The sequence below is a fragment of the Ruditapes philippinarum genome, unplaced genomic scaffold (assembly GCF_026571515.1).
Source record: "Ruditapes philippinarum isolate M1 unplaced genomic scaffold, ASM2657151v2 ctg134_1_1_1_1, whole genome shotgun sequence".
NCBI lineage: Eukaryota > Metazoa > Mollusca > Bivalvia > Venerida > Veneridae > Ruditapes > Ruditapes philippinarum.
The window spans coordinates 654,221-681,267 of NW_026852258.1; the positions used below are offsets into that span (position 1 = coordinate 654,221).

Here is a 27,047-nt window from a genome sequence, read left to right on the forward strand (position 1 = left end):
AAATATACTCAGAAATAAATTGAAAATCGTGTTGATATTCTTAATCTGATTTGAGTAAAAAGCTTTGCAAAGCTTTTTAATTTTGGGTCATTTTTCACAATTAAAATCTTTATTCTGGAAAAACAGAGTGGGCAAATGATCTAGCTGAAATTATGCAAAAAAAAATGGTCTTTACTTAAATCAAATAGAATACTAATCTCAGAAATATTATTTCCTGCCCTGTCATGTCAAAAAACCTCAGTGGATTACCTTTTAAGCTTCATGTGACATTAACTATGAAACCTTTTGAAAGTTTTCGGTATTATAAGGCTCCGGAGACTCCTAATTTTGTAACCAATTATAAGCTTTATCCTGCTGAATTTGTGTCAAAGAATTACGAGGTAATTTGAGCCTTGTGTGATTCTGTGATCAAAAAGGGCTTACTTTACATCTTCATCATTATTCTGTTCATATCTGTTTTTCTTACTGTTAAATACTCATTAATATTTACTCCATGTCAAGTTATAGCAAATAAAATATATTTATATGTCAAACGAAGCTATTTATTTGTTGTTCCTTTACTTTGTTGTGATTAATCTGACTTTAAGTTTCTAATCCTCATAAACGTTTTAACTAAATGTATGTAGAATCAAATGCTTTTTCTAATTACAAGTCTATGTAAACTAAGTCACCACTAGAGACAATTTTAACCTTGTGTCACAATTTTTGCATGTGTAGCATTTGTAAAAGACCAAATCACTGCTTTCAGCAATAAATATACACTATATGACTCCATGGATGGGCCTAAATTTGACTTGAGGGGCATGATTTATAAATACAGATTTTGTGAAGGACCACAAGGTGATGTTACATGCCAAATATATAAGTATGTGAATTGTTGTTTCTGATGAGATTTTTAAGTTTTTTTTTTATTTTTAAGTTGATTTTTTGGTTCATGGGACTTACTTATGCATGAGTCTGGGACCATTTATATACATGTAACTTTTGTAGAGGTTCCCATGATTGTTGGTCCATTGTTGATCCTGCTGCTGCAACTTAATTAAATACTAGCTAACAAAAAACACTTTCACATGAATCTTGGAAAACCGGTGTGTTATGCTTAACGATGCTTTACACCTCGCATGTACAAGAGTTGTTATCCTGGAAAAATGAGTAATTTCTGTTCCTGCTGCACTAGACTGTTAAAAGTAAAATTTCTCCAAAAAATGATACCTAATGGGATGAGTCAATTATTCTCTCTACCAATCTCTGGGTTCTGCCAATCCCAGTCTCGCAAGTGGTAGAGTTATAATGTTGGATGTACTACTAGAGAAAGTAAAACCTAAAAATGTACATTTTCAAGAGAGTGAAAGACTTTGAAATCTCCAAGTTGTTGTTAAAATGTTTTTTTTTTTATTAGTGTCTGCAAGGAAAGATTAAAAGTTGAAAGACAACAAGTCAACTTATACTGTGTTTTAATCAATGCCTGTTTGAGTTGGTCAAGATCAGTCAGGGTAAGAATGTTCCTAGGAAGCTGGTTCTGAAGTGAATTACAGTAGGAGAAAATGAGAACTTATGGTAGGGTGCATAAGTCTAGTAAGCCTCGATGAAGTTTTTATGTTGGTGGAAAGGCTAAGGTGGCTACTACGTTGTGGTAAATTTTGAGAATAAAAGCAGGTTAAATAATACCAAGTCTAAAGTCTAACCTGCATTGCCCATTACAGAAATTGATGTTATTCTTGAAATAAGTGTAATGTAGTTGTTTATATCAGTGAATAGGTCTAGACTAAGGTATTTTGAGATTGGAAGGTAATTATGGAAGAAGTACCCGATGTTGATGACATTTTTGTTTTTTGTGATGAGAAGTCATTCTTATTATTCACACTTCTTAAGTTAAAAATCAAAATCTACTTTGTGGTGAAGCAGATGTTGTTAAAGATAAGGTGATGAAGCTCATTAAAAAAAATAGCTACCGGGCAAAATGAGTACGGCTATTACGGATTTTAGTTTCATTTTATATTTTTCACGATCTTCTAATAAATTGCACACCGTTTGCTTGTTTGATTTGTAGATTTTAGTATAAGTTTATAGAACTCTTTTTCTATCAAACTCTTTTTTACTGCTATTTTTTTTAGATTTATTGACATATAAAATTATATTATGACCTTATATATTCATTTTCTAAAAATAAATTCCATACAAAATATGCATTTGTAAATAATACACTTTAATAAAATTTATCCATACTTGGAGAAATTACAAATCGCATCGCTACGGCAACACCGTAAACAACATTTACATGTTCGTGCATATTCTAGATTTTTGGTTTTAGAAACATTAAGAGAAAACAAAATAAAGTCAGAGATGCCTCTAATTGTAAAGGATTTTACATGGGAACAGACTGATAAAGTTGTTTTCATAACTGTTCCACTTAAAGGTGTAAAAGCAAACAAAGTTGATATATTTTCTTCAGAAGAATATTTGAAGGTTTGTCATAATTTTTATTTAGCTATCTTATCTTTAATTTATTTTATCTAAAAATGTATTCATTTTTCTGTTGTTTTTTTAATATGAAAAAGGCAAAGCCTCAAAGCGAGCTCGATTTTCTTTTACCGTAAAATAGTTTAAAATAATCATCCATTTTTATTTTACATTTTCCGTTTTAAAATTGTCATTCGGTATTTTATACACTGCTTCCGTTTATTCTGGTTCCGCTTTCTATTATGGTTCCTATAATATGAAATTAGGCAAAGCCTATAAACAGGGAGGTCGTTAAAAAAATCCTTTCATTCTTTCCGTTTTAAAGGTGTCATTCGATATTACATACACTGCTTCAGTTTTCACTCGGAACACTCGATGATTATTACTAATCCGAAAAGTTGAGATTTGTTCCGTTATTGGAATACCCCGCCTATTATCATTGACATACATTGTAAATGGCGGCGCCTGACTAGAACTGACACTGAAAATTTCATTGATAGGTATAGAATTCTACATATTTTTTAATTGTTTTTTATTTGATTTTCTTTTAAATATTCACGTGTAGTCTATAGCCGGGCAAGCCAAAGCCCGGACCCGCTTTGCGGGCCCGGTCTTTGACTTCCCCGTATAAGTGCGCAGGACACCAGTCTACGCTTCCGTTGTCAATCAGAGTACATCAGCTTTTAGCGTTATCTTGTAATTCGAAAAGTTGCGATGTGTCAATTTGGTACTTCGGGCGAAAGTTTTCAAAACCATCACTTAGCAGGTACTAGCGTTACCGTAAAGCTCGCTGTTATATGAAACAAGTCATTAAGACATTATTTAATGATTAATAAATTTAATTCAGATAAATTTGTCTCATAAGGGGAAACATTTTGATGTTTGGCAGGTGTTGGAAATTTTCTTTGAATGGGTAGAAAAAGTTATTTTTGATTAAGAATGGGGCCTCATAACAACCCCTGGTGTTTGAAATAAAATGCCTTGGATTGATCTTAGTCAATAGTGGGCACTGAAGGTCTTAAGGAAGTGTTTGTCCACTTTTTGGGAGTTTTATTATCTTTGATACGCTATGTAAACCCTTCCTAAATCATGGCCATGAGATAATTAAGTTGTGGGCACGAGATATTATGTTGTGGGCATGAGATACTATGTCGTGGCCACAAGTTGCTAAGTCGTGGGCACGAGATAATTAAGTCCTGGGAACGAGATACTATGTCGTTGGCCACAAGTTACTAAGTTGTGGCCACAAGTTACCAAGTCTTGGGAACGAGATAACTAAGTGGTGCGCATTAGATAATTAACCAGTCTGATTACACTATAAATATATATATACATGAATTTTTTAAACTCCCATTTAAAGTTTTACATGCAACATTAATCTTTGAAAATACTGAAGATATTCACTTTAAACTTGATACATGTATGTCTTTAGGATCATATTAGAAAGTCACCTTCCAAAGCCCATAAATCAGACATTAATTTTGACTAAGTTATAGCCCTTTGTGGGGTCAATTCTGTGATAGAATTGGTCAGTTTGTACGTACAACAGCCTGTTAACCTTGTTTATATGATAACTTTAGAAGGTGTAAGTCCTGGTTTATTTTTATTTGGTACGGACATTGCCCATGGACAGTAGATAGCCTATAAGGATGTTTAAGGTCAAAGGTCGACAAGGTAACTATGACACTTCATGTAAAATCCTTGCCTGATGAATAATTTTAAATTACATCTAAATTTTAGAAGAAATAAGCCATGGTTTATATAACCTAGAACAATCATTGCACCCAATCAGTAGATGACACCTTATAATTTTGAGGTCATTGGGTCAAAAATCAGGGTGACAGTCATTGTTCTAAATCAGTCTGCAAAATAACTTTTTTAGATCATAAGCCATTTGGGCCTTCAACCAAGGCAGAAGTATGGGCCCAGACAGAATATCATATGCCCAAAACATTTATTGTGCAAAATAAAGACAACAGTTTAGTTTATGTTTTATTCACATCATTAAGGTTCAATTTGTGCACGGAAAATCATTCAGCCACTTTTCAATAAAATTCTCATTTTCTTTTCTTATATACTCAACATTACTGGTCAATCTACTGTTTTCCACTTTATTTGTTTAAAATATGAAAACAAATATCAACCGTTGCATTCAATGTCTTATGAGCATATCCTCTAATTAAACACAACCAATCACTGGTTCACTTCAGCTAAATGGGTCAATCTAAAAATAAAATATTCTTCAACAGAAATTTACGATAACTTGTTCTTTAACCAGCAAACATTTATGATTATACTTGAGCATTGTCCGTATATTTACACTAACAAGAAGCTGTAGATGATAATATAGATTATGCATAAATGATTGACATACATGCATTACGCAAATCATACTGGAAGTACATATACTGATGAGGTACTACACAATTATTTTGGAAAAATATTGAAACTTATTTTATATGAAAATACATTCTGAATTCAAAGGCCCGTCGGGCTCATAATCTTTGGATTTTTGCAGGCCCGAATTGGATTTTAAAAGCCTCGGGCATTGGGCCTGTGCCTTATTTCGCAAACTGCTAAATTATTCTAAATGTAAAATCATTGACCAATCAATAACTTGTATAAAGGGCACATTTACAGACAGGTGAAGTAAGGGCATCTGTATACTATAGAACATGTCTAGTTAATTAGGAAAATGTATATAAATAGTGTAACCTGATTGGTTATTTATCTTGTGCGCACAACTTAAGTATCTTGTTCCCACGACATAGTAACTCATGGCCACGACATACTATCTCATTCCCACAACTTAACTATCTTGTGGCCAGGACTTATTAACTCGTGGCCACGACATAGCATCTCATTCCCATGACTGAACTATCTTGTGCCCATGATTTAGTAACTCAAGGCCACAACATAGTATCTTGTGCGCACGAGATAAATAAAAAGTTTTAAAAACACTCACATGTCACCTTTGTGTCACCGTAGATTTACGCAAATTATGTAAGTGTTCAAGAAAAGGGCGAAAATTAAATACAGGAGAAAAATGTAAATTCTAACAAAATGTTCTTTAAAAATCTTTAAACTTGTAAAAAAATAAAAAATAATTCAGAAAATAATGTTTTTAAAGTCATGATCTGTTGCAAAACATAGATAGATTGCTTATGTTGCCATTTTGAATATGCACCAAATTAAACATAAAATATTTGCACATGATACAATTAAATAACATTTTTTCTCTGTAAAATTCAAATTCAATTTCTTTTTTATTTTATACATTTTTAAAAAGCTTATGAAACCTGTTTTCAAATATGAGAAGGAGATTTTTACCTTGACACCGGGGGGGGGGATAAAAAAAAGCCTAATTTCATTACAAATCTATAAAATTGTAACTTTTTTAAGTAAATTTTGATCATGTAATGCAGCCAGGGTTTAGTTTTCAGTAATTTGTTGATAAATTTAACAAAACATTATCTTATAATTTGATTTTTGAACGGTGATGTACTATGCCAGATCACAGTCGTCATGATCGATAGTTAACCTAATCACGTGACTTAGCCGAGACATCTTTTTTCAAATAATTGGTCCGACTCCAGACCATTCTATTTGAAAACCCCTGCATAGAAGCAGTACTTGATGACAAAACATTTTGAATTTAAAAAATATAATATTGTTTTATCCAGGTCAGTTTTCCGCCCTATCTGTTTGAGTGCTTCTTATATGAACCTGTAGAAGATGGAGATAGTGTTGCTCAGGTTGGAAACGGTGCTGTGGTGTTCAAACTGCTTAAGAAAGAGGGAGACAAATGGCCACAACTACAGTCTGATTTGATTGGTAACATAATCTCTAGCTGCTCCATTTTTAAAACTTCTTTATTCAAGTTAGGAATTCTATATCAATTTTTCACTAAAGTTAATTATAATGTCATTTTCCAAAACAATTCCAAAAAAAAAAACAGGTTTGTCATTTGTTTTTTAAAATTAAAGGGTTTTTAAAAAGGGAAACTTTTTAAAATTATTTCGCATTTAAAAATTTTTTGCAAATATCCCCCTTTTAGAGGAAGGGAAGACCACCTGTAGACAAAGACATGTTTTTATAAACATGTTTTACTTGTATGCATAAGACCTTATATCTATGCTAATTTGTTAGGAAGCCATGTATCAATAAATTATGATAAAAATCAAAAACTTGTCTATGCAAACAGTATAAATCTACAGCATGAAATCAGAAAAATGAAAAGAAAAAATGGTTGATTCAAGAATTTATTGTACATTGTTTCAAAAAGATAAAGTGGTAAATAAAATTGTTTTTCCCTCTTATGATTAGGAGACAAATCTGCTATGAAAGCAAAGAGAGATGAAGCATTTGCAAAGGCTGAAATAAAAGCCAAAGAGCGAGACGAGAGAAAAGCAGAAGAAAAACGAGCCAATGAAAAATACGCTCTTAATGAAATTATGAAGGTAACAAAGTAGTAATTATGAGTACATTTCTAGTGGTTCACCATGTAGGCAAGCTTTTGATCTGTTTATTAAACTCTGTTAATAGTAAATTGAGTTATAAATACTGAATCTGAAAATTTTGTACATATATAGATTTCTATCTTTACTGCTTATGTTTTTACTGAACCCAAAAGCAGTTAGCCTTTGCCACCAGTATGGAACCAGGCCAGCCTGAACAGCAGTGCAGTCTGATCAGACTATACTGTTGGTAGCTTGTTTATTTTGTTATTTGATATTGAAATACCTTCGATATTGAATGAACTATTCCAAACTTAAAACTTGGCAGATTTATTGTTATAAGTTTAGCATGTTATGGTTTTATTCAGAAGTCCCATTTTTAAATCAGTTTATCACCATTTAAATATCAGAAAATAGTTATTGTAAATAGGTCATTAATTGTTATAATTCAGCAATCACCAAGCTTTCAGAATTGTGTTATGTACGAGGGTTGTCCCAAAATATCGTAGACAAAGTCTGTTACTCAATCAATTATAAAACAATAGAGCCGTCAAGCCAGGGAAAAGTCAATACACCTTTTATGTGTGTCTATGCGAAATAAAATCAAAATACCTCCAGAAATGACCAAGTTATTAAAATCTAAAGAATGCTAACTATACATACGTCATAAACGTCATGACATTACAAGATTTAGAAAATGTTTTTTAAAGTATTCTCCGTGTTCCTCGATCCACTGTCGGTGTCGGGTGACCCATTTATCATAACCATTTTCAAAATAGTCCTACTTTAATGTTCTCAACACTCGTCGAGTTTCCTTGCTTAGTACCCTGAAATTTTCGAACCTCAGGGTGACCTCGTAATTGTGATTTCACATAAGAAAACACTGCAAAGTCTAAGGGCGTATGGAAGTCTCTAAAAACCTATCACATCAAGTTCAAGCTGTGTCTCCTGAGATCTATGGCAAAGTGCATTATCTTGATAAAATATAATGTTCTCCATGTTGTCAGTTAATGCTGGACGCTTCTTGAACTGAACACAGTATTCAATGACATCGCGCTGCGCCGCATTTTCATCTGACGTTGCCATTTTGGGAATTTTCAAAATAGCATTGCTGTTACATATTATGCTACAGATTTTTTCAAAGTAGCGTTACATAAATGTCTGTTTGGGATATGACGTAAAAATGAATGACGTCGTTCCACGGGAATGTATTTCCCATAATTATTATTATGCTAGAAGTTAAAGGCATGTTTTTAAGAAGCATGCTCTCAACACTGACTAATATTTTATCGTGCTCCGGGTATGTTGTACTGTTTAATATAAAACCCTGATAAAAAGCGTTACCTTATATATTGGCTATTTACTTTAAGAAGGTAAATTAACAAATGACAAAGGAAGATATCTGGTAAATTTTATTAAGTTATGACGTCAGGTTGAAGAGAAAATAATGTAGTCTACAACATTTTGGGACAACCCTCGTAGATGCCTGGTGTTAGATGTCAGACAATACCTAAATATTACATGAAACTAACTAAGCTGTTTTATTTTACATGTGTTATAGGCAGAGGAAGAGGAGAGGAACAGAATTGAACAAACTAAAGAGAATGAACGACTGAAAGCTACTCAAGAACTAGAGACATGGAAGGAAGAACAAAGACAAGCTGCTGAAAAGGTCCTTGAAACTTTACATATTTACATCATTTATAAGTTAGATTGCTAAGGTCTACAACTATGTTATATTGGAATACACTGTATAAAATCCCTTAAAGGCTGGAACAGGGTTCTCACTAGGACTTTAAAACATGGAGTCCATGGACTCCCAACCCTGAAAAAGTTGGAGTCCAAAAGCGCGTCGCAATTAATATGTTTACAGATTAGTCATTAAATGCTCACAATAGCATTGCTGATATTTTGAATCTTCAAGAGACTTCCAAAGTTTATAGTTATTCAAAAGAAACTCTGAACTACATAGTATAATTACTGTTTTGTTGTTAATATATTTATTATGAAATTATTTCATTATAATGCATCAACACATGGAAATCGTTTTTTTTTCACTTTTATACCAAATCAAATTTTATTCTGGTTAAATAAGTCCACTCTAAAGACAAAAAGTTTATATTTGTAAAAAAAAACGTAAATGTATATAGACAGCGTTTAGCGGAATGAATAGGAAAATCGTGTACAGCTTCAAACAGTGTGTAAGAGATTCACCCGATCGACAATTATTTTAGCAAATATCTTCAAAAGGGGGCAAATTGAAGATCGATATTTAAAGATTTAATGTTGATTAAATAATAAAGGAACAATTCATTCGCATGTTTGGCTTGGAAATCGCGAATTTTTGCGAAATTTTAGGGTTTCTGGCGAACGTGAAATCGCCGATGTTCGGGATCAATTTTCGGATAGAATCTAAATATCAAGGAAAAGCGTATGTGTATTTTGGTTTGTTGTCCTGGCATTTCGGCACAATATCTTAAATTCTTAATAGTCTTATCGAAAGTTTTTGCAAGAATAAAACTAAAGCAAAATTGTGCCTAGAAAATGCCTAAAATATTCGACAATCGTTCAAAATTACACTCATTTATAATTTGAGAAAACAGTCTTTAAACTTGCGGCGTAAATAGTCGATAATTTTATCATTTTGTCGGTAAAATTGCTAATTTCCAATCAACTGTTGATCAAAGATATAAAATTATCACCTCGTGTTATATCTGGTACATGTACTGTACAGCGCGTGTTTACATTAGTCTGATCACTATTGCGTGATAATGATCGTAAGCGTTATCGCTGATTGGCTAATCGCTTCACGGGTCGATGTGCAAAGGACCGCCCTACCTATAGACTGACACGCGCTGACGCATTTGTGTATTTCTGGTTGTAAACAATCGGTAATGTTTATGCGTCCCCAGGCAAAATTAAGCGTACGTGGAATCCTTGCTCTGAAATATTTGCGTCCAGCTGTAATAAACATGCGTACCGGGACGCCGAAATAAGCGTCCCCGAGAAGCCTGCTGGAAATATACCAGCGTTTCAATATAATTAAACACTACAGTATTAAAAATACATTTGAGCTGCGTCATGACAAAACCAACATAATGGGTTTGTGACCAGCATGGATCCAGACTAGCCTGCGCATCCGCGCAGTTTGATCAGGATCCATGCTGTTCGCTAACAAATCCTATTACAAGTAGAGAAACTGATAGCGAAAAGCATGGATCCTGATCAGACTGCGCGGATGCGCAGGCTGGTCTGGAACCATGTTGGTCGCAAACCCATTATGTTGGTTTTGTCATGACATGGCTCATTTTAATCTTCTACAACATCATTATAATGTTACATGCATAAGCAGCGGGTATAGAAATTTTATTTTATCACTTATATTTGAAGGAGAAAGAGAGATTACTAGAAGAGCGTCGCAAAGAGGAAGCCATTGAACGTGAAAAACGTAAAATTCAGGAAAGACTACAAAAAAGACAAACCAGAGGTTAGTTTTGTATTTTAGTAGCAAAAGAAAAGCATTGATTACCCATTAATCATCTCTGTTTGTAATAATTTTGTATCAAATCTAATGGTGAATTTATTTTTCAATACCAAAGTATTTGTTACTGAATTTTTGGTTGTAGTTTTAAGATATTTTCTTCTATGAACCGTAAAAAGAGTGACAAAAAAGGATTTATATTTTCTATCTGTGCCTTGAATTTTTTTTTAACATCAATAGGGTACTAACTACATGCATAGGTAAAATGTAAGGCTTTTATATTTATTCCTCTCTCTCATCTCTTCTCCAATATATCTATCCAGATATTATGATAATAATTTATGAAAATAGAGAGCAAAAAAAAACAAATAAAAGGGTTACACATATAAGTGGCTGCGTGTAACCCTGTTACAACTGATCCTTGAAGTAATTTCATTTTCCGACAAAGTAATTTCATTTTCTGACTAAGTAATTTCATTTTCTGACTTAAGAAATTTCATTTTCTGACAAGGAAATTTCATTTTCTGACAATGTTAACCTTAACTCTGGGTATTCTCTCATTATTAGTCCCCTACCGGTTTACCCTCCGTCCGTCTGTCCATCCGTCTGTCCGTCCGTCCACAAAACTGGATCCCGCGATAACGCAAAAAGTACTGAAAATATTTTTATGAAACTTGATATATGGATAGATGGCAGTATGGAGATTATGCACGTCTTTTTCTTTTGTTCCTATGTTGAAAATTCTGGTTGCTATGGCAACAAATAGTCTGAAAATATGGCAAATTTAACACATAAACTGGATCCAGTGATATCTAAAAAAGTACTGAAAATATTTTTATGAAACTTGACATATGGGTAGATGGCAGTCTGGAGATTATGCACATCTTTTGCATTTCTTCCTATGTTGAATATTCTGGTTGCTATGGCAACAAATAGTCTGAAAATATGGCAAATTTAACACATAACCTGGATCCAGTGATAACTCAAAAAGTACTGAAAATATTTTTATGAAACTTAAAATATGGGTAGATGGCAGTCTGGAGATTATGCACATCTTTTTCTTTTCTTCCTATGTTGAAAATTCTGGTTGCTATGGCAACAAATAGCCTGAATTTCAAGATTTCTGATTTAAATTTTTTCAGCTTTTTCACCATAAGTTCTTTATTTCTTAAGGTGTTTACTTCAAACTTTAAATATAAGTTTCTGGTCATCAACCACATCATATGTGACAAGGTTTACAACTCTAGCACAAAAATTATCAGTATTACCTCCCTTGAACTTAGAATTTTTATGAAAAAAAATGTTGTCTTTTTTAAATAACTTCTTTATTATTTTTAAATAACTTTTTTATTTCCTAATGTATCTACTTCAAACTTCATATATATGTTTTTTATTATCACTCAACATTTTTGAGAAGGTTAAATACTCTAGCAAGACTATTTCCAGAATTATGTCCCCCTTGAACTTAGATTTTTTTTCGAGAAATTGGTATTTTTTACTCCAACTTCTTCATTCCTTATAGGATTACTTTAAAATCCCACTTCGTAATAATATGACAAGGTTGTATAAACATAATTTCCTTACTAGGCAAAGAAACTTAACACATTACTGTGATATAGACAAACTTAGAACTCAAAAGATTTAAGTTCATTCATGTCATTCATTCACTGGTAAAATTGAATGGCCAATGGCCCATCAGAATGTTGCTGGGGTTCTTACCGGTAGGGGACTTATGGATTGCTTGCAATACTATGATAATTGCTTGTTTAGCTAGAAATGAGTGTATTGTTAACAACTGCAGTATTAGCATTTATGTTTCTCATGTAGGTAAGAAGGCAAGTATATTTGAAGAAAATGCAGAAGGGGCACCAAAGAGAGAAGTGGGTAAAATAGCAGTATCTTTTACACACAGAGAATTTCCTACACCAGAGAGAGAATCTGTAAGACCTAAAGAAGAAGAGGTAATGTTTTCTCTGTTACCTAGAAAAATTATCTGTTCATATCACTGGAATACCTTGTCATTAGCATATTCATATACACAAATGGGGCTTGTTCAGAAATTGTTAAAAACAGTTCCCTTAATTAAAGACTTTCAATTTGTTGTAAAATAATGTATACATCAAAACCATGTCCACAGAAAAAGGTAAAAAATTTGACATCAAAACAGTTTAAGAAAGGGATTGAGATTTGTAAAACTCCTTACAGTTGTCATTATTCATTGGCTTTGCTGTTATAGAATTGTTATTGAACAGTTTCAACATATCCATTGTCACTATGTAGTGATTGTAGTCAAGTCAAAACTGTAATTATATCAAATGTTGCATGAAAATTTTCAGTGGTTGAAGAAACAAGCTGAGGCAAGGCGTGTTATTGAACTTGAAGATGAAAATTTATCTGAAGAAGAAAAGAACCCAATGTGGCTAAGAGACAAGGGAAAGTAAGTGCTATTTAATACAACTGTTTACCCAATAATGATGATGACTTGTCTATAACATTAGTGTAGAATCAAGCCAGTCTGCCACAACTGTGGGATCTGACCAAGTCCAGGCAAGTCTGTCACACCTATAAAGATGACTAAATCAGGCAAGTCTGCCATACTTCTAGTGTCTGACACAATTAGGTCAGTCTGCCACACTTGTAGAGCCTGACAAAACACATGTTGGGTTTGGCCCAACTTTATATTTTAGTTGCTTGATTCTTATCATTTCATTATTTAATCCCCTTAATTCAAGAATGGTAACTTCAAAATTCTTAATAGTAAGTCTGTTTCGCAAATTAAGGAATGTAGATTGATTGACAAATGATCAGATATATAAAAAAAACCCAGAAAAATTTGCACATGACTGTTAGTATCTTATAAATTAGACACTAAATTTATGACTATGCATAAAATAATGTGATGAAATTTGACTGAAGTCTTCCTCTGAACAGTGCTGATGTTACTTAAAATCCAACAATAAACAGATTTAAATTCCTTTTTGTTACAGGACGGTAATTTTGAGACTTTAGATATCATAGACTTTAAAGCTGCATGTTTGCCTTTATTTAAGATAATGAATAAAATATTTTCTCTATATTTCAGTGAATTTTTCAAGGCAGGAAATTTGGAGGCAGCAATTAATGCGTACTCTCATGCATTACGACTCAATCACTCACTTCATTCGTATCCTTTATACATAACCATTATATAGTCATACCTGTGCTAGAAAAATCCTTTCACCCTGACTATCCAAATATCATAAATGGACTTGTCTATCTTTCATTCTAAACAAAACCATTCTTCATTTTTAGGGAAATTGTTAAGATAAGAACAGATTGCGAACAGAATAGTGAACAGTGCAAGCCATGATCAGCACTAGTCACATGGTTAAAATTAGTCGACTTCAGCAGACTAAAGATTTAATAAAAATAACATATTGAATACCAATGATTTGTTTAACAAAAACACATGTTAAGAGATTGATCTGTCAATAAAAGCCATTTTCAAGTATGGTTTTTATACAATCGTCAATAATTAAAAGATATGATGAGATATAATCAGGGGCATATCGATTTGTATATTTCAAGTGGTTTTCCACATGTGCCAAAATTTCCATGTTATTATTCATTGTAGGAATTCAATAGTAAAGAATGTCCAGGCAAAGAATAAGATTTCCAATGGTTTCTTTATTATAAATGTTTGTGCCACACTAATATTCTAACTTAGAAACCCTTAAGTCTATCAGTGAAATGATTAAATTTAAGGTTTTCACAAGGTACCTCTCTATCCAGCTATGTTACAGAAAGTTAATTCAAAGCTAGCTTGTGTCTGAAATGATGATTTGAAGGGCACGTGGCAGGTTTTTCTCCATCAGTTAGGCTAGAACAAACATTAACAATGTTGGAGATACCTAATATCTTCACCAATATCTACAATGCCCTGTATGTATGTTCTGTGAGTTCTGTAGGTGAAACAGTAAAGTCCTTAACACATTCTGTACAGATGTTATTCAAACAGAGCAGCATGTCATCTTAAAATGAGAAACTTTTTCAAATGTATAGAAGATTGTTCAAAGGTAAGTTATATTTAATACACGTTCTGTGTTAGAAAACAAGCATTGTGCTTTCTTTAATCAAGTAAAACATGCACTCCTGTCCCAGTGGTCTGAATAAAAAAGATCTGTTTAGTTCCTTTTTGAAACTAAGTGACACACTTCAAATTCAAATATAGTTTTAAATATGTTTATGGTCAATATAACACAGGAATTGAAAATCAACTGCACACAGCTGTCACTTAAAACTGTTTTCATACATACATGTACTCCCTTTTCAAATGTTTTCACAATAGTTCAAATCATAGTATTTAGCAGTTCACAATATTAGTCAAATCTGTACAAAAGCCTTCATGTTTTTATATTTTGCAGTGTAATTAATAAAGGGACATAATTTTGAAAAGCATGGGAGGTAAAAAATGTGTCTGTCAAATCTTTTTGAAATTCATATCTGAGAGAATTACAGACAACATAAAAAATATGTAAATGGATGCAGGATGCATTAAAAGTTAATTTTTAGCTTGACTCTTCGAATAATTTACACTTTGGTAGGCTTTTGTTCCAAAACTACTGAAGGGAATGGATTGAAACTTCAGAGCATAATAGAAGGTCATTGAATAAGGACTATATTTCTTAACATGGATTTTGACAGAATTATGGCCCTTATTGAACTAACAAAGTTCTTCATTATCAAGGCTCTTGTTTTACCATCATGCACTTAGAGTAGTTGGGAACGCTGTACTCCTGACAGCTCTTGTTTTAATTGCTATCTGTTTCCTAATTACTTTGAAAGTAAAAACAGTGAAGAACAGTGTTGTTTTGTAACATTACAGGCTTTAGAGTTACTAGTCCCAAAAGTTCAACAGAATGCAGACAGTCGCCTGAAGTGTCATGTAAGACGTGGAACAGCTTTCTGTCAGCTGGAGATGTATGTAGAAGGTAAGTAAATGTATGAGTTTTCTTTTCTTTGTCATATAGGTTACCAGTTTATTTTAAAACATATTGATTTGTATGTTAGTTTATAGCTAATTTTCAAAAGTATTTTTTAAATCTCTAAGTTTTTAACCATTTTTCCCATGTTCTTTTTTACAAACCCCGCCCGTTTAACTCCAAAAACGAATGAAAAAATGTTTCCCTCCCGGGAAAAAAGTTGTGGGGCAACCCCTTTCCGGGTTTTTCCCTTTGAGCACCCCTCTTTGACGTTGACACGAAAAAACCAAAGGGGGTTTTTTCAAAAATTTTTTAAAAGATTCCCGACATTCATGTAAAAGTATCGAAAAAGCAGTTAGCTAGCGATGTTTTTCCGAGTAAAGCAAATTTTAAAGAAAATTGCGTGTTTGGGGGCCGACAAATTTGATTGGGAAATTTCCGTGCGACGCAGCACTCGGGGGAGCAGGAAAAAAGGAGACAACTTTTCGGACCAAAACTTTAAAAAAGCCGATTCTGGTGACGTTTTGTGCATTCTAACCTTAAACAGATGCCCACAAGTCTTCAGCGTAAATTATTATCTGAAAGTCTTCATAGAAACGAGGATATACCCTTTTTTGCTTTAATCCTCGTTGTGAGCACCATAACCTCGTTTGTGAGCGAGACAAGCGCAGTGCGTGTATGGTTTTAATATGTAATTCAGATGGTGAAAATATAATTTTCAATCTACCACAGCAATTAAAACGTTTTTGCACAGCAGCATTTCTTTGCAAGACGTTGTGCATACACCAAAGGAAGGCATATTAGTTTTGAACTGTCCGTCTGTCAGTCCGTCAATTTGTCCGAAAACTAAACATTGGCCATAACTTCCGTATTAGTAAACGAATTTGATTCATATTTGAACACAACATCCCGAAGAACAGGACCTTCCTACGGACCTGTATTTTTTCACCTTGGCCCCTGAATGGCCTTTACCTTGAAGGTCAAATTGTCCAAAAACAATTAAGATTTGGCATATTGTTTAGGCACAACACATCTTTGGACAAGGCCTTTCAGCTATCCTATATTCTTTTGACCTTGACCCCTGAATGACCTTCACCTTGAAGGTCAAATTGTCGAAAACTAAAAAAAATTGGTCAAAACTTCCTTATTAGCATACGGATTCTACTCATATTTTGAAAACAACAAACAGACAAGACCTTCAAACTGATCTGTATTTTTTTACTTTGTACCCTGAATGACCTAGAACATCCAAAAACTTTAACATTTGGTCATAACTTCTTTATAAGTAAGTGGAATTAATTCATATTTGGACACAATGCCCCTTTGGACAAGACCTTCCAACTGACCTATATTTATTTCACCTTGACCTTGAATGACCTTCACATTGAAGATCTTATTGTCCAAAATCAAAATAATCTATCTGGTCCATAAATCAAAGGACAAAACGCCACTTCGGGGGCATTGTCAACTTACCGTGATAGTTTCTTGTTTTTCATAACTTGGTCAGTCTTCAGCTCAGGATAAACATATGTATGTGTGTATCCCACAGATTGTGAAATTGTTGAAATATTCATAAACTGATGTTCACTCGTGCCACACTAGAGTATACGAAATAAAATAGCTAATTTACCTCCACTGATTAGTTCTTCTGTTAATCTGATGACTTGTGAATATGAAAAATATTATTTTCAAAAAAGAAAAGAAGAACTATTGCAAAGAAAAACTATTGTACAAAAACGTTTTGATTGCTTTTGGTAGATTGAAAAATTGTATTCTTGCCATTTGAATTTCATATTAAAACCAGACAAGGACTGCGCTTGTCTTGCTCACAACGAGGTTATGGTGCTCACAACGAGGATTGAAGCAAAAACAGGGTATATCCTCGTTTCTATGAAGACTTTCAGATTATAATTTACGCTGAAGACTTGTGGGCATCTGTTTTAGGTTAGAATGCACAAAACGTCACCATAATCGACGTTTTCAATGTTAAATTAGGTCCAAAGAGAAGTTGCCTCCAGTTTTCCTGCTACCCCGAGTGACTGCGTCGCACGGTATTTCCATCAAATTGTCAACCAACAGGCAATATCTTTACATGTGCATACTCGGAAAACACACATCGCTAGCTAACTGCATTTCGATATTTTTACATAAATGTCTGTAATCTTTAAAAATTATGAAAAACTCACCTTGTTTATCGCGTCACACGTCAAAGATGGGTGCTCACAACGAGGAATGGAAGTTTCTCACAACATTTTAACCGATGGACATTTTTCACTCGTTGTGAGTTAAACGGGCGTGTTACAATGTACTTGATTGGTTAACCATGTACTTGGTTGTTTAAACATGTTCTATGGTTTTCCATGTACTTGCTTGGTTAACAATTTCCTATGTTGGTTATCCATGTTCTCAGTCGGTCCACCATGTAATTGGTTTACCATATTCTCAGTTTACTATGTACTTAAGTTAGTTTACCATCACATTCTTTACAATGTCCTCTGTTTTCCATGTATCAAATATATTAAAATGATACCTGATTTAAAAGCTTTTTTTTTCAAAAGATTTATGTGTTCTTAAGATGTAAGTGCGAAGAATAAAGTAATAAAATTGATACTATTAAAAATACAGTACTGTATAATGATATATTGCAGGATTACAAGATTATGAGGCAGCTCTAAAGCTTGACCCGAAGAATGAGCAACTTCTGGGAGACTCAGAGAAAATACGACACATCATTCAGACGGAGACAGTTAGTTGATGTGACAGATAGTGTGCCAGTGACAGTTTTTGATAGTATTCTCAGAGAACATTGCTTCAGTGGAGCTAATTTTAAGGAGGAGGCAATATGGAGTTAGAAGTTACTTGATTTCCTGATGAATGGAAACTAAGTTGCATATGCATCAAAATTTTCAATCAAAAATTTAGATTACAGATTTTGAAAATTTCAAGAGCCATCAAAATCAAAATTCATTTTTGTTTGTTATTTAAAAAACGATAGTTTTTGCTTTACATGAGTTTGAATATTTATAACTTTGATGTTGAAGTATATTCAACAGATCAATTTCAATGCTCATGTCAGAGTGTTATATACAGTGATGAATGCTTGCCTTGATTATCAATTATTTACCTTACCAGTGTAAGTTGTAGTACTTCTAATGTAAATATTTGACATGTTTTGATTTGTTTTCCATGTTCCATCCTAATCATTAAAGACTGTAAAACTTAATCTTTTATTGAATTTTGAAGCATAATGACAATGTTGTTTGATTTGCACCAAGATGTATGTTTTCAATGCATACAGTAAAATTTCTGATTGACCAGGATGTGTATATTGATGGTGAATGCCAGAAAACATAAGACTAAACTGTTGCCAACTCATTTTTAATTTGACTATATAAGAAAAAGTATGCAGCGCTGAGGGCCTCATAGAATTATAGTGACAGAGCAGTCAGCCCACAAACATTTAATAGATCATGGGCGAAGCAATGCTTGAGGCTGACTGGGAAGTCACTATAATGCTTTGAGGTCCGAAGTACTGTATGCTATTTCCTATGTAATACCACACTACTAGAACTGAACATGCTAAGAAATGTCAAAAGTTTAACAAGGAAGAAAATCATGTTTTTTAAGTAAAAAGATTTCTAGTTAAATGTTCTGAAAACTGTTGTTATTCAGCTTGTATGCTAAGGCCCGTGGAGGTCACTATAATGCTTTGAGCTCTGAAGTTCTGTGTGCTATTTCTTATATTAGTATTTCTGTCGCACTTTACTAGAAAATAATGGTTCAAGTTTAATGAGGTAGAAAATCGAATCATATTGTTTGAATAACAAAACTTAGTAAAATCAGGGACTTTCTATTTGAAAGACTCTGGTAAAATGTACTGAAACCTGTTGACAGTCAGCTTGTATATTGCTAGTAAAATATTCACCGAGGTTGTACGCCACTTAATTTTAGCAGTCTGATGAAAACATTATAGTGCCTGTCTGTCAGTTCAAATTTTATATCATTCAAAGGTTAAAAAACTTGTTAAGGAACCATTATCCCTTTTGTCTATTAAAAGAGACATAAAGTCATTGCATTTGTTACTAGTATCTGTTTCAGTCCTTTTCCCATTGTCACCATAGTCAGATAATCAGACCCATTCCCAATGGCAAAATAATATGCTAAATTTTTCCTGATTTTTATACTAACTGAAATTTCTGATATCCAAATATCAGAACAGACCGATGGTTCTCACATTTTAACATCAAATTTAATTGTATCTGTTACGCTTAGTTTGATATTTGTAGGTCAGAATGAACAATGTCATACAATACAAAAATCTCTGCCAGGAGATTTCAAAAGGTAGCAAATATTATTCTCAATTAGCAATTTTAAGATGCAAAATTTCCTACCTTGACTAGGTACTTTTCCAAAAATGGCTAGGAGAAGACCAATGTTTTCTTCTTAAAGCAACACAACAATCTATGTTTGAGTTTTATTCTAGTTATAAATTAGTATATAAATAACATACAATCAAAATGTATACAAAGTTCATAGAGTTACATGTATACATAGAGTTACAATCAATAAAAATATTTAAATAAATTTCCACTTAATAGTTTGTTTATGAAACATCACTTGAGAAGAAATTGGTTATTTAACTGGTTAGTTATCCAGGAAGTATGTTAGGTGGACTGACTGCTTAAATATGACCAAAAATATGTTGAAATTTGTGTAAAATCCAGATAATACCGGTATACAAGCAAACCTCTACTGAGCAAACACTGTGAGCAAATTTCTATATTGATGAACACTTAAGAATGACTAGAATTAAACTAATAACTGGCCAATTATACAACATGGAGACTCTTGATGTAACTTAATTATCTCCCTTCCTGTTTACAAATATAATTATCATACTAAATGCAATTGTCTCCAATTTTTTACAAAAAAAAGTAATTGTCTCCCTTTTCTTATACCCAAACGTTTACTGTTTGCCGCTTTTCCTTAATTGTTTGTTAATCAAAATTCTTCCATCAAGTTTACCATTTGCATGATAAATATGTAATAGGATTTTCTGAAATAACTTCAATTAATAAATGAATATAGAATCTATACGAGGGGTGTCCCAGAATTACGTGGACTTTTGCTGTAACTCAAAAACTACAGAAAATAAAAACAAACAAAATTAACATGAACAAAATGCAACTTTATTGCATTAGTACAAAAAATTTCAAAGTTGTCCGGCAACTGGATCAGTGTCCGTGGGCAGGGTAATGAGACAAGGGGTAGCGGGTGCGGGGCAGTCCATTCTGACGTTACGACGTCATTCCGGTGGCGTCGCTAGTTGTTAATAAATGCGCGACGTTGAATGTCAGTTTTTCTCAACATAGTCGCCGCCTAACTCAATACACCTATGGTGTCGATATATCCACTGGTCGTACACTGTAATGATATAATAATAATAATAATAAAGCATACTATTAACTTTTGTTACGATAGTGTTAAAGACGACGGTGATAATGCTAACGCCGTATTATTATTATTATTATTTATCATTATTATTATTATTATTATTATTATTATTCTTTTTTTATTATTATTATTATTACAGTACTATTATTATTATTATGGAGATTATTTTGTACGCAAAGACAATGTGCGTTAACAAGGGAAATAACCTATCTTGTGCACTGCTTACTATAGCAGTTTGAGTTCACTTTCTTAAAAGCTGAAGCGGATAAATTGCGTTTAAAATAATAAATTGTGATTAGCTTAATTTTTAAAAATAATTCTTTTAAACACAAAATTATTGCTTGCCCTTGAATAGTACTCAGCATTGTAACGCCTGTCCCGATCTATGACGTCCTTGACTTCCTTAATTGACGCCGCAGTCAACGTTGACTTTCTCCCACGACCCTTGTCGTCTTCAATGTCCTCCCGGCCATCTCGAAAACGCTTATGCCACTTGAAAACGAGTGATCGACAAACAGGAGGTCTCACTTTAGCAGTCTCCAACATTTCCTGCGTCTGTGTTGGCGTCTTCCCAAGATTAACACAAAACTTGATGATAGTCCGATGTTCTGCGTAATCCGTGGACGTCATTTTTTGTTAATTATCCAAGAGCAACGGTTGTCAGTTGTCCGCTGGTAAACAATAACGGAAACAGCTATGACGTCAAAATTTCAAACGAACGTTCATATGACGTCACTGCATATGCTTACGACGTCGCGCCATTTTTTACGTATAAATACGCAAGATATACGAAAGTAAAGACAACTTATAAATACAAAATATTGGGCTGCCCCGCCCTGCGCATACTGCGTTACTATAGCGAAGCAATGTTAGAAATTTAAAACTAATGGACATATTCATTAAGGATATGTTAAAGGTATTGTGTATAAATTTGCTAAAAAATGCATTAAAAAATAAAAAAGTTATAGCAAAAGTCCACGTAATTCTGGGACACCCCTCATGATTCCATTCACATTTGCAGAAAATTTATTTTACCCTTTTAGAGCAGTTATTGCTGTTAACAGGTATACAGCAATGCAGTCTTAACAATGATAGACAGATTTGGTTACTAAGACAGTTCCTAAAGGGCCAACTATGTCTACCTCCAAATAAAATTTTCTGAACCCATTTTAATAACTTGTTAACATTTTAGGGCATTAATTGTTAAATCATATCAAATGGTTATATGAAATAAGACTATAAAAAATGCTCTGTTTAAACTTTGACTAAACATTTTGTTTTGGTTTACATTTATCAATAACTGAAAGGGTAAATGTCCAAGCATATTAAATCAAATGTTAAGTTGACTTATGATTGTCTTTGTTATTTCTGTTTCAGTGTTATTGATATCTACAGTAAATCCTTTCTCCTGACTTTCCAAGTTCTCAAGTGTGTCCAACTGTGACTGTAACATTTCTGCTGGCATAAAATGGCCCATTCTATTTGTCAATCGAGATTCTAGAACTTCTCTAGAACCAGTCAAATGAATAAATACAATGTCTACTCCCTCTTTGACAACGTCTACTCCCTCTTTGTGTGTATCATTCAAATCCGAGTCCTTCAGATGCTCACACTTATTGTCTACATTTGTATCCGGCTTTATTTCAGCTGTACACTGCATTTTGCAACTGGTTCCGTACCTTAGAACATCTCGGTAGATTTTCTTCAAAGCTGAGCATGTGATTACTCCAGACTGGTTACTCTGTGATAACCTGAAAATGATCAAAATCAGGCAGAAAAAATCAGAACAAGTCTAACAACAAAATGTTTTTCATCAGAAGTAGCTCAAAATATTGAGACAGATTCCTTTTAAACATAACGTTGCAAAATTCCATGTATTTTCTTAATTTCTAAAATACAATATATTTTTTTTACAAGAGTTGTGAACCAATGAGAGACAATTTAATAGCTTGTATTCACAAATGAAATTTAACTTGATCTTAGATTTTAAAGGGACTCCACTGAGGTTTTTTTGACATGACGCGACTGGTAATAATTTTTTGACATTACTCAATTTGATGTAGATCTATATTAATAACTTATTTGCAAAATTTCAGATCATTAGCTCGCTCCGTTTTTCCAGAATAATTATTATAATAGTGAAAAATGACCCAAAATTGAAAAGCGTTTAAATGCTTTTCACTCAAATCGGACTCAGAATTGCACAAACATATGATTTTCAATGTATTTCTTGTGTATTTCTTAGTTATATTTTATTTATATTTCTGTTTAAAGTGCTCGTGTTTATCTATGTGAAAAATTAAAATACTATGTTTTAGGCTTATAAACCTCAGTGGAGTTCCTTTAAACAAATTTTCTTTCATTTCATGATTTTTATTTTTTACTGTATAATATCATCAATTAGTTAATTTTACTGTGAAAATTTCAAATATAAACCTCTGGTATATGTCAGTAATCTACTGAAATGCAGATAACAAGTACAATCATGTATGAAAATAAGTCACGCAATTTAATATCACCCATATAAATAATAATCAATGATTTTTTTCCATGTTCTGGTTGCTTTTATGAAACTTTACTAATGTCATTATTTCATACTGACCATACTTTGAAGTGATTTTAAACAAAATACAAAGTTATTGTATCAATATCTTTTTTTTTTTGGTTGAGTTATACCTCGCATCAACACACTATACATGTGTCACTGGTGGAGAAAGACCTCGGTTGTCCTTCTGTGCATTATTTTAGGCACGAATGGTCACCTGAGTAGAACCTCTGACATTTTGAAAGCTAACTGGATAGCTTCCTCACATGAAAGAATCCAAAGTCCCTGTCGGGGGGGAATCAAACCCACAGCAGTTAGGGGCATGTGGTTTAAAGTAAACAACCTAAACCACTTGGCCACAAATGTCCCTCTACCAATGTCAGATAGCCGCTTTATACTCTCAAAGGTTTGACATTTCAAAATTTTAAATGCTGATGGTAATGTTTTCATTAATCTACTTTGGGGTATTTCTATTACATGAGCAGATATTTTTTGACATATTTTTTTATCATATATGCAAATTACAAAAGCAAAATGCTGAGAAAAAGACCAGTAACATATCTATTACCTTTTAGCATACTTATGGATTGACTGTAGCCATGGCAACCTATCCTGAAGTATAAAAAATATAGTTGATTCTTTATGCTGATCAGGACAATAGCTTGGTTTTAACTTAAAAATTGTAAGTTGACTTCAAATAATTTCCCAACAAAACTGTAAGAAAATATAAATATGGTGATGATATTGCAACTCATTCTTAAGATAATAATGTATTCTTTCAAACCCATTGAAATATAGTATTAGGTTAATCAATGAAGTAAACATGATTTTTGAAATATTATCAAAATGATTCTGACTGAAATTTCTTTTCTTTACATTCCATTGTAATGACTTAAATTTTGTCAATGTTGCAAGTTGATTTAAATTTTAAAAAAATGATTAAAATGAAAAGAATATTGCAGACCTTTTTGACAAAATTCTTGAAATCGGTCCATTTATCTTATGTTTATGTAAATTTAGTTAATTTAATTTACACAAACTTGTCATAAATATGTAAAGGTTTGCATTTACAAAATTAAATTGGTCAAAAACAGCACAGCCAGTTTAGTGTTTGAATTCATTTTTTATAAATTTGTTGAAATACTAGACTGATTAAATTTAGCTGATTAGCTAAACGTAAATGTGTAATGATTCATTTAATAAACTGCAATTCTATTGGACAAAAAATTATTTCAAACACTAAATATCCTGTTACATCATACACTGTGTAAAGACTCAACTACAAAATAGATTAGCCTTTGTTAAGTCAGCATTAAGTTCATTAAATCTATCTTCTGCTTAACTCCATCAATGCTGAGTAAATAAACATACACTAACCTAAACTATACAAGTACTACTGAGAAAATAAACTTATACATGTATAATGATGATTGTCAAACCTGTTCAGTTAATGCTTGACCTGCTGACATCTTCTTCTTGTTTTCTACAGAGTGAAATTCATCTGCATCAGCAAACTGCCATTTCAACTGCACAAATATAATTTTATAATCTGAATGCACAGTATAACCTAAGATATAAAAAGGTTCAACAAAGCCATACCGGGGCTTGCACTGGCAAGAGCCATTGAATGAGCAAATTGGCTCCAAAATAATTAAACTGGCTAAAATCCCAATCAACTCAAACATTCGAAAAGGTATGAAATCACAATGCCAGTTCAGGAGTTCTTCAGTTTTTAAACAAAATAGTGGTCTATTGAGGTTTGCCTTACAACCCACGGATCAAAGGTTCAAGCCCAACTAGAGGTCATAATGATACATCACAATTTGATGTCAGTACAAGTAAATCCTGAATGCAGACTTGAAATTGGTTCGAATAAGCTCTGCGCTTTTTCCATATTTGAGGCAAAATATATATTTTTATTATATACTTATAAATGAAATATTGAGAAATATTGATGAAATAAAATGCCTATTTTCATTTTCCGTATTTTCAATGTAAAATTAATTTTTCATTGCATTAAAACGTATTTTCCGTATTTTCACTGGTGTCTTGCCGGACTACTTTCTTTTAAATTCTACCAGTACACAAAATTTAAGGGAAAGTTTTTCAAATTTTATCGCAAAAAAGAGAAAAAATGTACATAATAAACAGAAAATTCAAGTTTTTTTCTATAAATACATGATTTATTTTCATCTTGTGGCATGAAAATTACCATATTTCACTCGTGGCTACCGCCACTCATGAAATATTTATTTTCATACCACTCGATGAAAATAAATCATGTATTTATAGAAAAAACTTGAATATCCTCTATTTATTTGAGAAATATAATGGGACAAGCAACAGAAGATTAGTGCTATTGTTATCTTCACTTCCAATCAGGCGCCATATTGTCCGATGTGAATGGATAAATAAGGAAAATACTCGTATAAGCCACCTCGTGTAAGATTTTAACAGTCCTTCCATATTCAAATTTGGGTTAACATGATGTTTTTTATGAAAATAATTAATGTAATTTTTTGTAATAAGGGCTTTTTAACTTATCGAGCAATTGGCTATCACTTGAACAAAGGATCAAGAATTGTAGTCCATAGTTGCTTGTCCGGATATTTATCCCAGACTAAATTGGAATTTTGAAGAAAGCACAAAATTGTATTGGTATTTGTTAAAATTTACAGTTATTTATCAAAGTAAATTCAAGTGTGCTGCCACTCTTACATTTATGTTTCCTTGTAAGACAACCTAATCAAGTAATCAAAAGCTGAGGTACATTGTATTTTTGTACTGGGTAAGAATCTCATTTCCAGTCCAGCTAATTGTACTATGCAATGAAATATTGTGCCATTTTGTGTATGGGCAATATCTCCACTCTAGATTCCAACCAAGAACAAACATATCTCAGAATCTAGCTTTGGCATGTCAATACTAGCCTCCAGTGGATATTGCCCATGCACATAGCCTAATTAAATTGGTGTGAACAGTTTGACCAATTTTACAAAGTTATTTTCCTAGTGTCAAACCGGAAAAAGACATCACCCATCCAAAATTATCTTAATGTTTTTTTGACAAGTCTAATTACGTAGTTGGACTATCATGCACAATACATCAACACAGGGTTACCAGTACAAGAACCATTATAAATAAGATACCAAATTGAGCATATTGTTTCTTAAAATACTTACCTGTTCAGCAACACTGCACCCAATGGTAGTTCTATGAAACATATAACATTCATATAATATATAACATATAGTATAGATTGTTGATCAAGGCTACAAAATTTTACAAATTTACAGCGAGATCTACAAAATGTACTTACACTACTTCTTTCTATTAATCAATATATATAAATATATAATTATATATGCCTTTGTTCAAAATAGTATACGTATCGGTTTATATAGCTTAGCTTTCATTTTAATACAGTAACTCTTATTATGATTTAAATCTGATATTCTTATCACGCTAGATTTTAAATAATCACATATTTATAAAAAGGTTTACAAAAAACAAAGTATAGATAAGCTACTTAATCATACTTTCCACTGCCACAAACGCCCATAACAACAATAATCATCTCGAAGTTCTACTTTCACTTTCATTTACAACTGTCACCTTATCCTCGCGTGCCGTCCTACTTTTCAAAACGAGGCAACACGGAAGTTAAATAAATTGCTAATTTACATAAT

The 27,047-nt window shown here is 32.7% G+C and overlaps 2 protein-coding genes across 4 annotated transcripts; one reads left to right on the forward strand and one right to left on the reverse strand.

Annotated features, from left to right (window-relative positions):
• The first annotated feature begins 2,138 nt into the window (after nt 1–2,138).
• On the forward strand, nt 2,139–18,567 carry LOC132754752 (dynein axonemal assembly factor 4-like). The gene is made up of 11 exons (XM_060745444.1): nt 2,139–2,466; nt 6,144–6,294; nt 6,787–6,920; nt 8,479–8,589; nt 10,308–10,404; nt 12,226–12,359; nt 12,735–12,835; nt 13,481–13,561; nt 14,381–14,453; nt 15,263–15,368; nt 18,008–18,567. Exons 1-11 carry the CDS (start codon nt 2,344–2,346, stop codon nt 18,112–18,114), a joined length of 1,218 nt encoding a protein of 405 aa, XP_060601427.1. The 5' UTR covers nt 2,139–2,343; the 3' UTR covers nt 18,115–18,567.
• Nucleotides 18,568–19,819: 1,252 nt separating this feature from the next.
• LOC132754763 (probable gluconokinase) lies at nt 19,820–27,027 on the reverse strand. 3 transcript variants are annotated; one of them, XM_060745454.1, is made up of 5 exons: nt 26,898–27,027; nt 26,541–26,571; nt 24,798–24,884; nt 23,927–23,970; nt 19,820–22,564 (listed from the first exon to the last, which is right to left on the reverse strand). In XM_060745454.1, the coding sequence occupies exons 1-5, from the start codon at nt 26,933–26,935 to the stop codon at nt 22,144–22,146; spliced, it is 621 nt and encodes a 206-aa protein (XP_060601437.1). In that variant the 5' UTR covers nt 26,936–27,027; the 3' UTR covers nt 19,820–22,143. The 3 variants fall into 3 exon arrangements, with proteins under 3 accessions (XP_060601437.1, XP_060601452.1, XP_060601445.1); XM_060745469.1 differs by having other exon boundaries at nt 26,888–27,027; XM_060745462.1 differs by lacking the exon at nt 26,541–26,571.
• Between the last annotated feature and the right edge of the window lie 20 nt (nt 27,028–27,047).

Coding starts and splice junctions, on each gene's coding strand:
- LOC132754752 (XM_060745444.1), top strand. CDS start 2,344: ATGCCTCTAATTGTAAAGGATTTTACATGGGAACAGACTGATAAAGTT. Junction 6,295..6,786: donor ACTACAGTCTGATTTGATTG/GTAACATAATCT, acceptor TCTTATGATTAG/GAGACAAATCTGCTATGAAA. Junction 14,454..15,262: donor GTATAGAAGATTGTTCAAAG/GTAAGTTATATT, acceptor GTAACATTACAG/GCTTTAGAGTTACTAGTCCC.
- LOC132754763 (XM_060745454.1), bottom strand. CDS start 26,935: ATGATTATTGTTGTTATGGGCGTTTGTGGCAGTGGAAA. Junction 26,572..26,897: donor GGCGTTTGTGGCAGTGGAAA/GTATGATTAAGT, acceptor TATGTTTCATAG/AACTACCATTGGGTGCAGTG. Junction 22,565..23,926: donor ATCCATAAGTATGCTAAAAG/GTAATAGATATG, acceptor GATCATTTTCAG/GTTATCACAGAGTAACCAGT.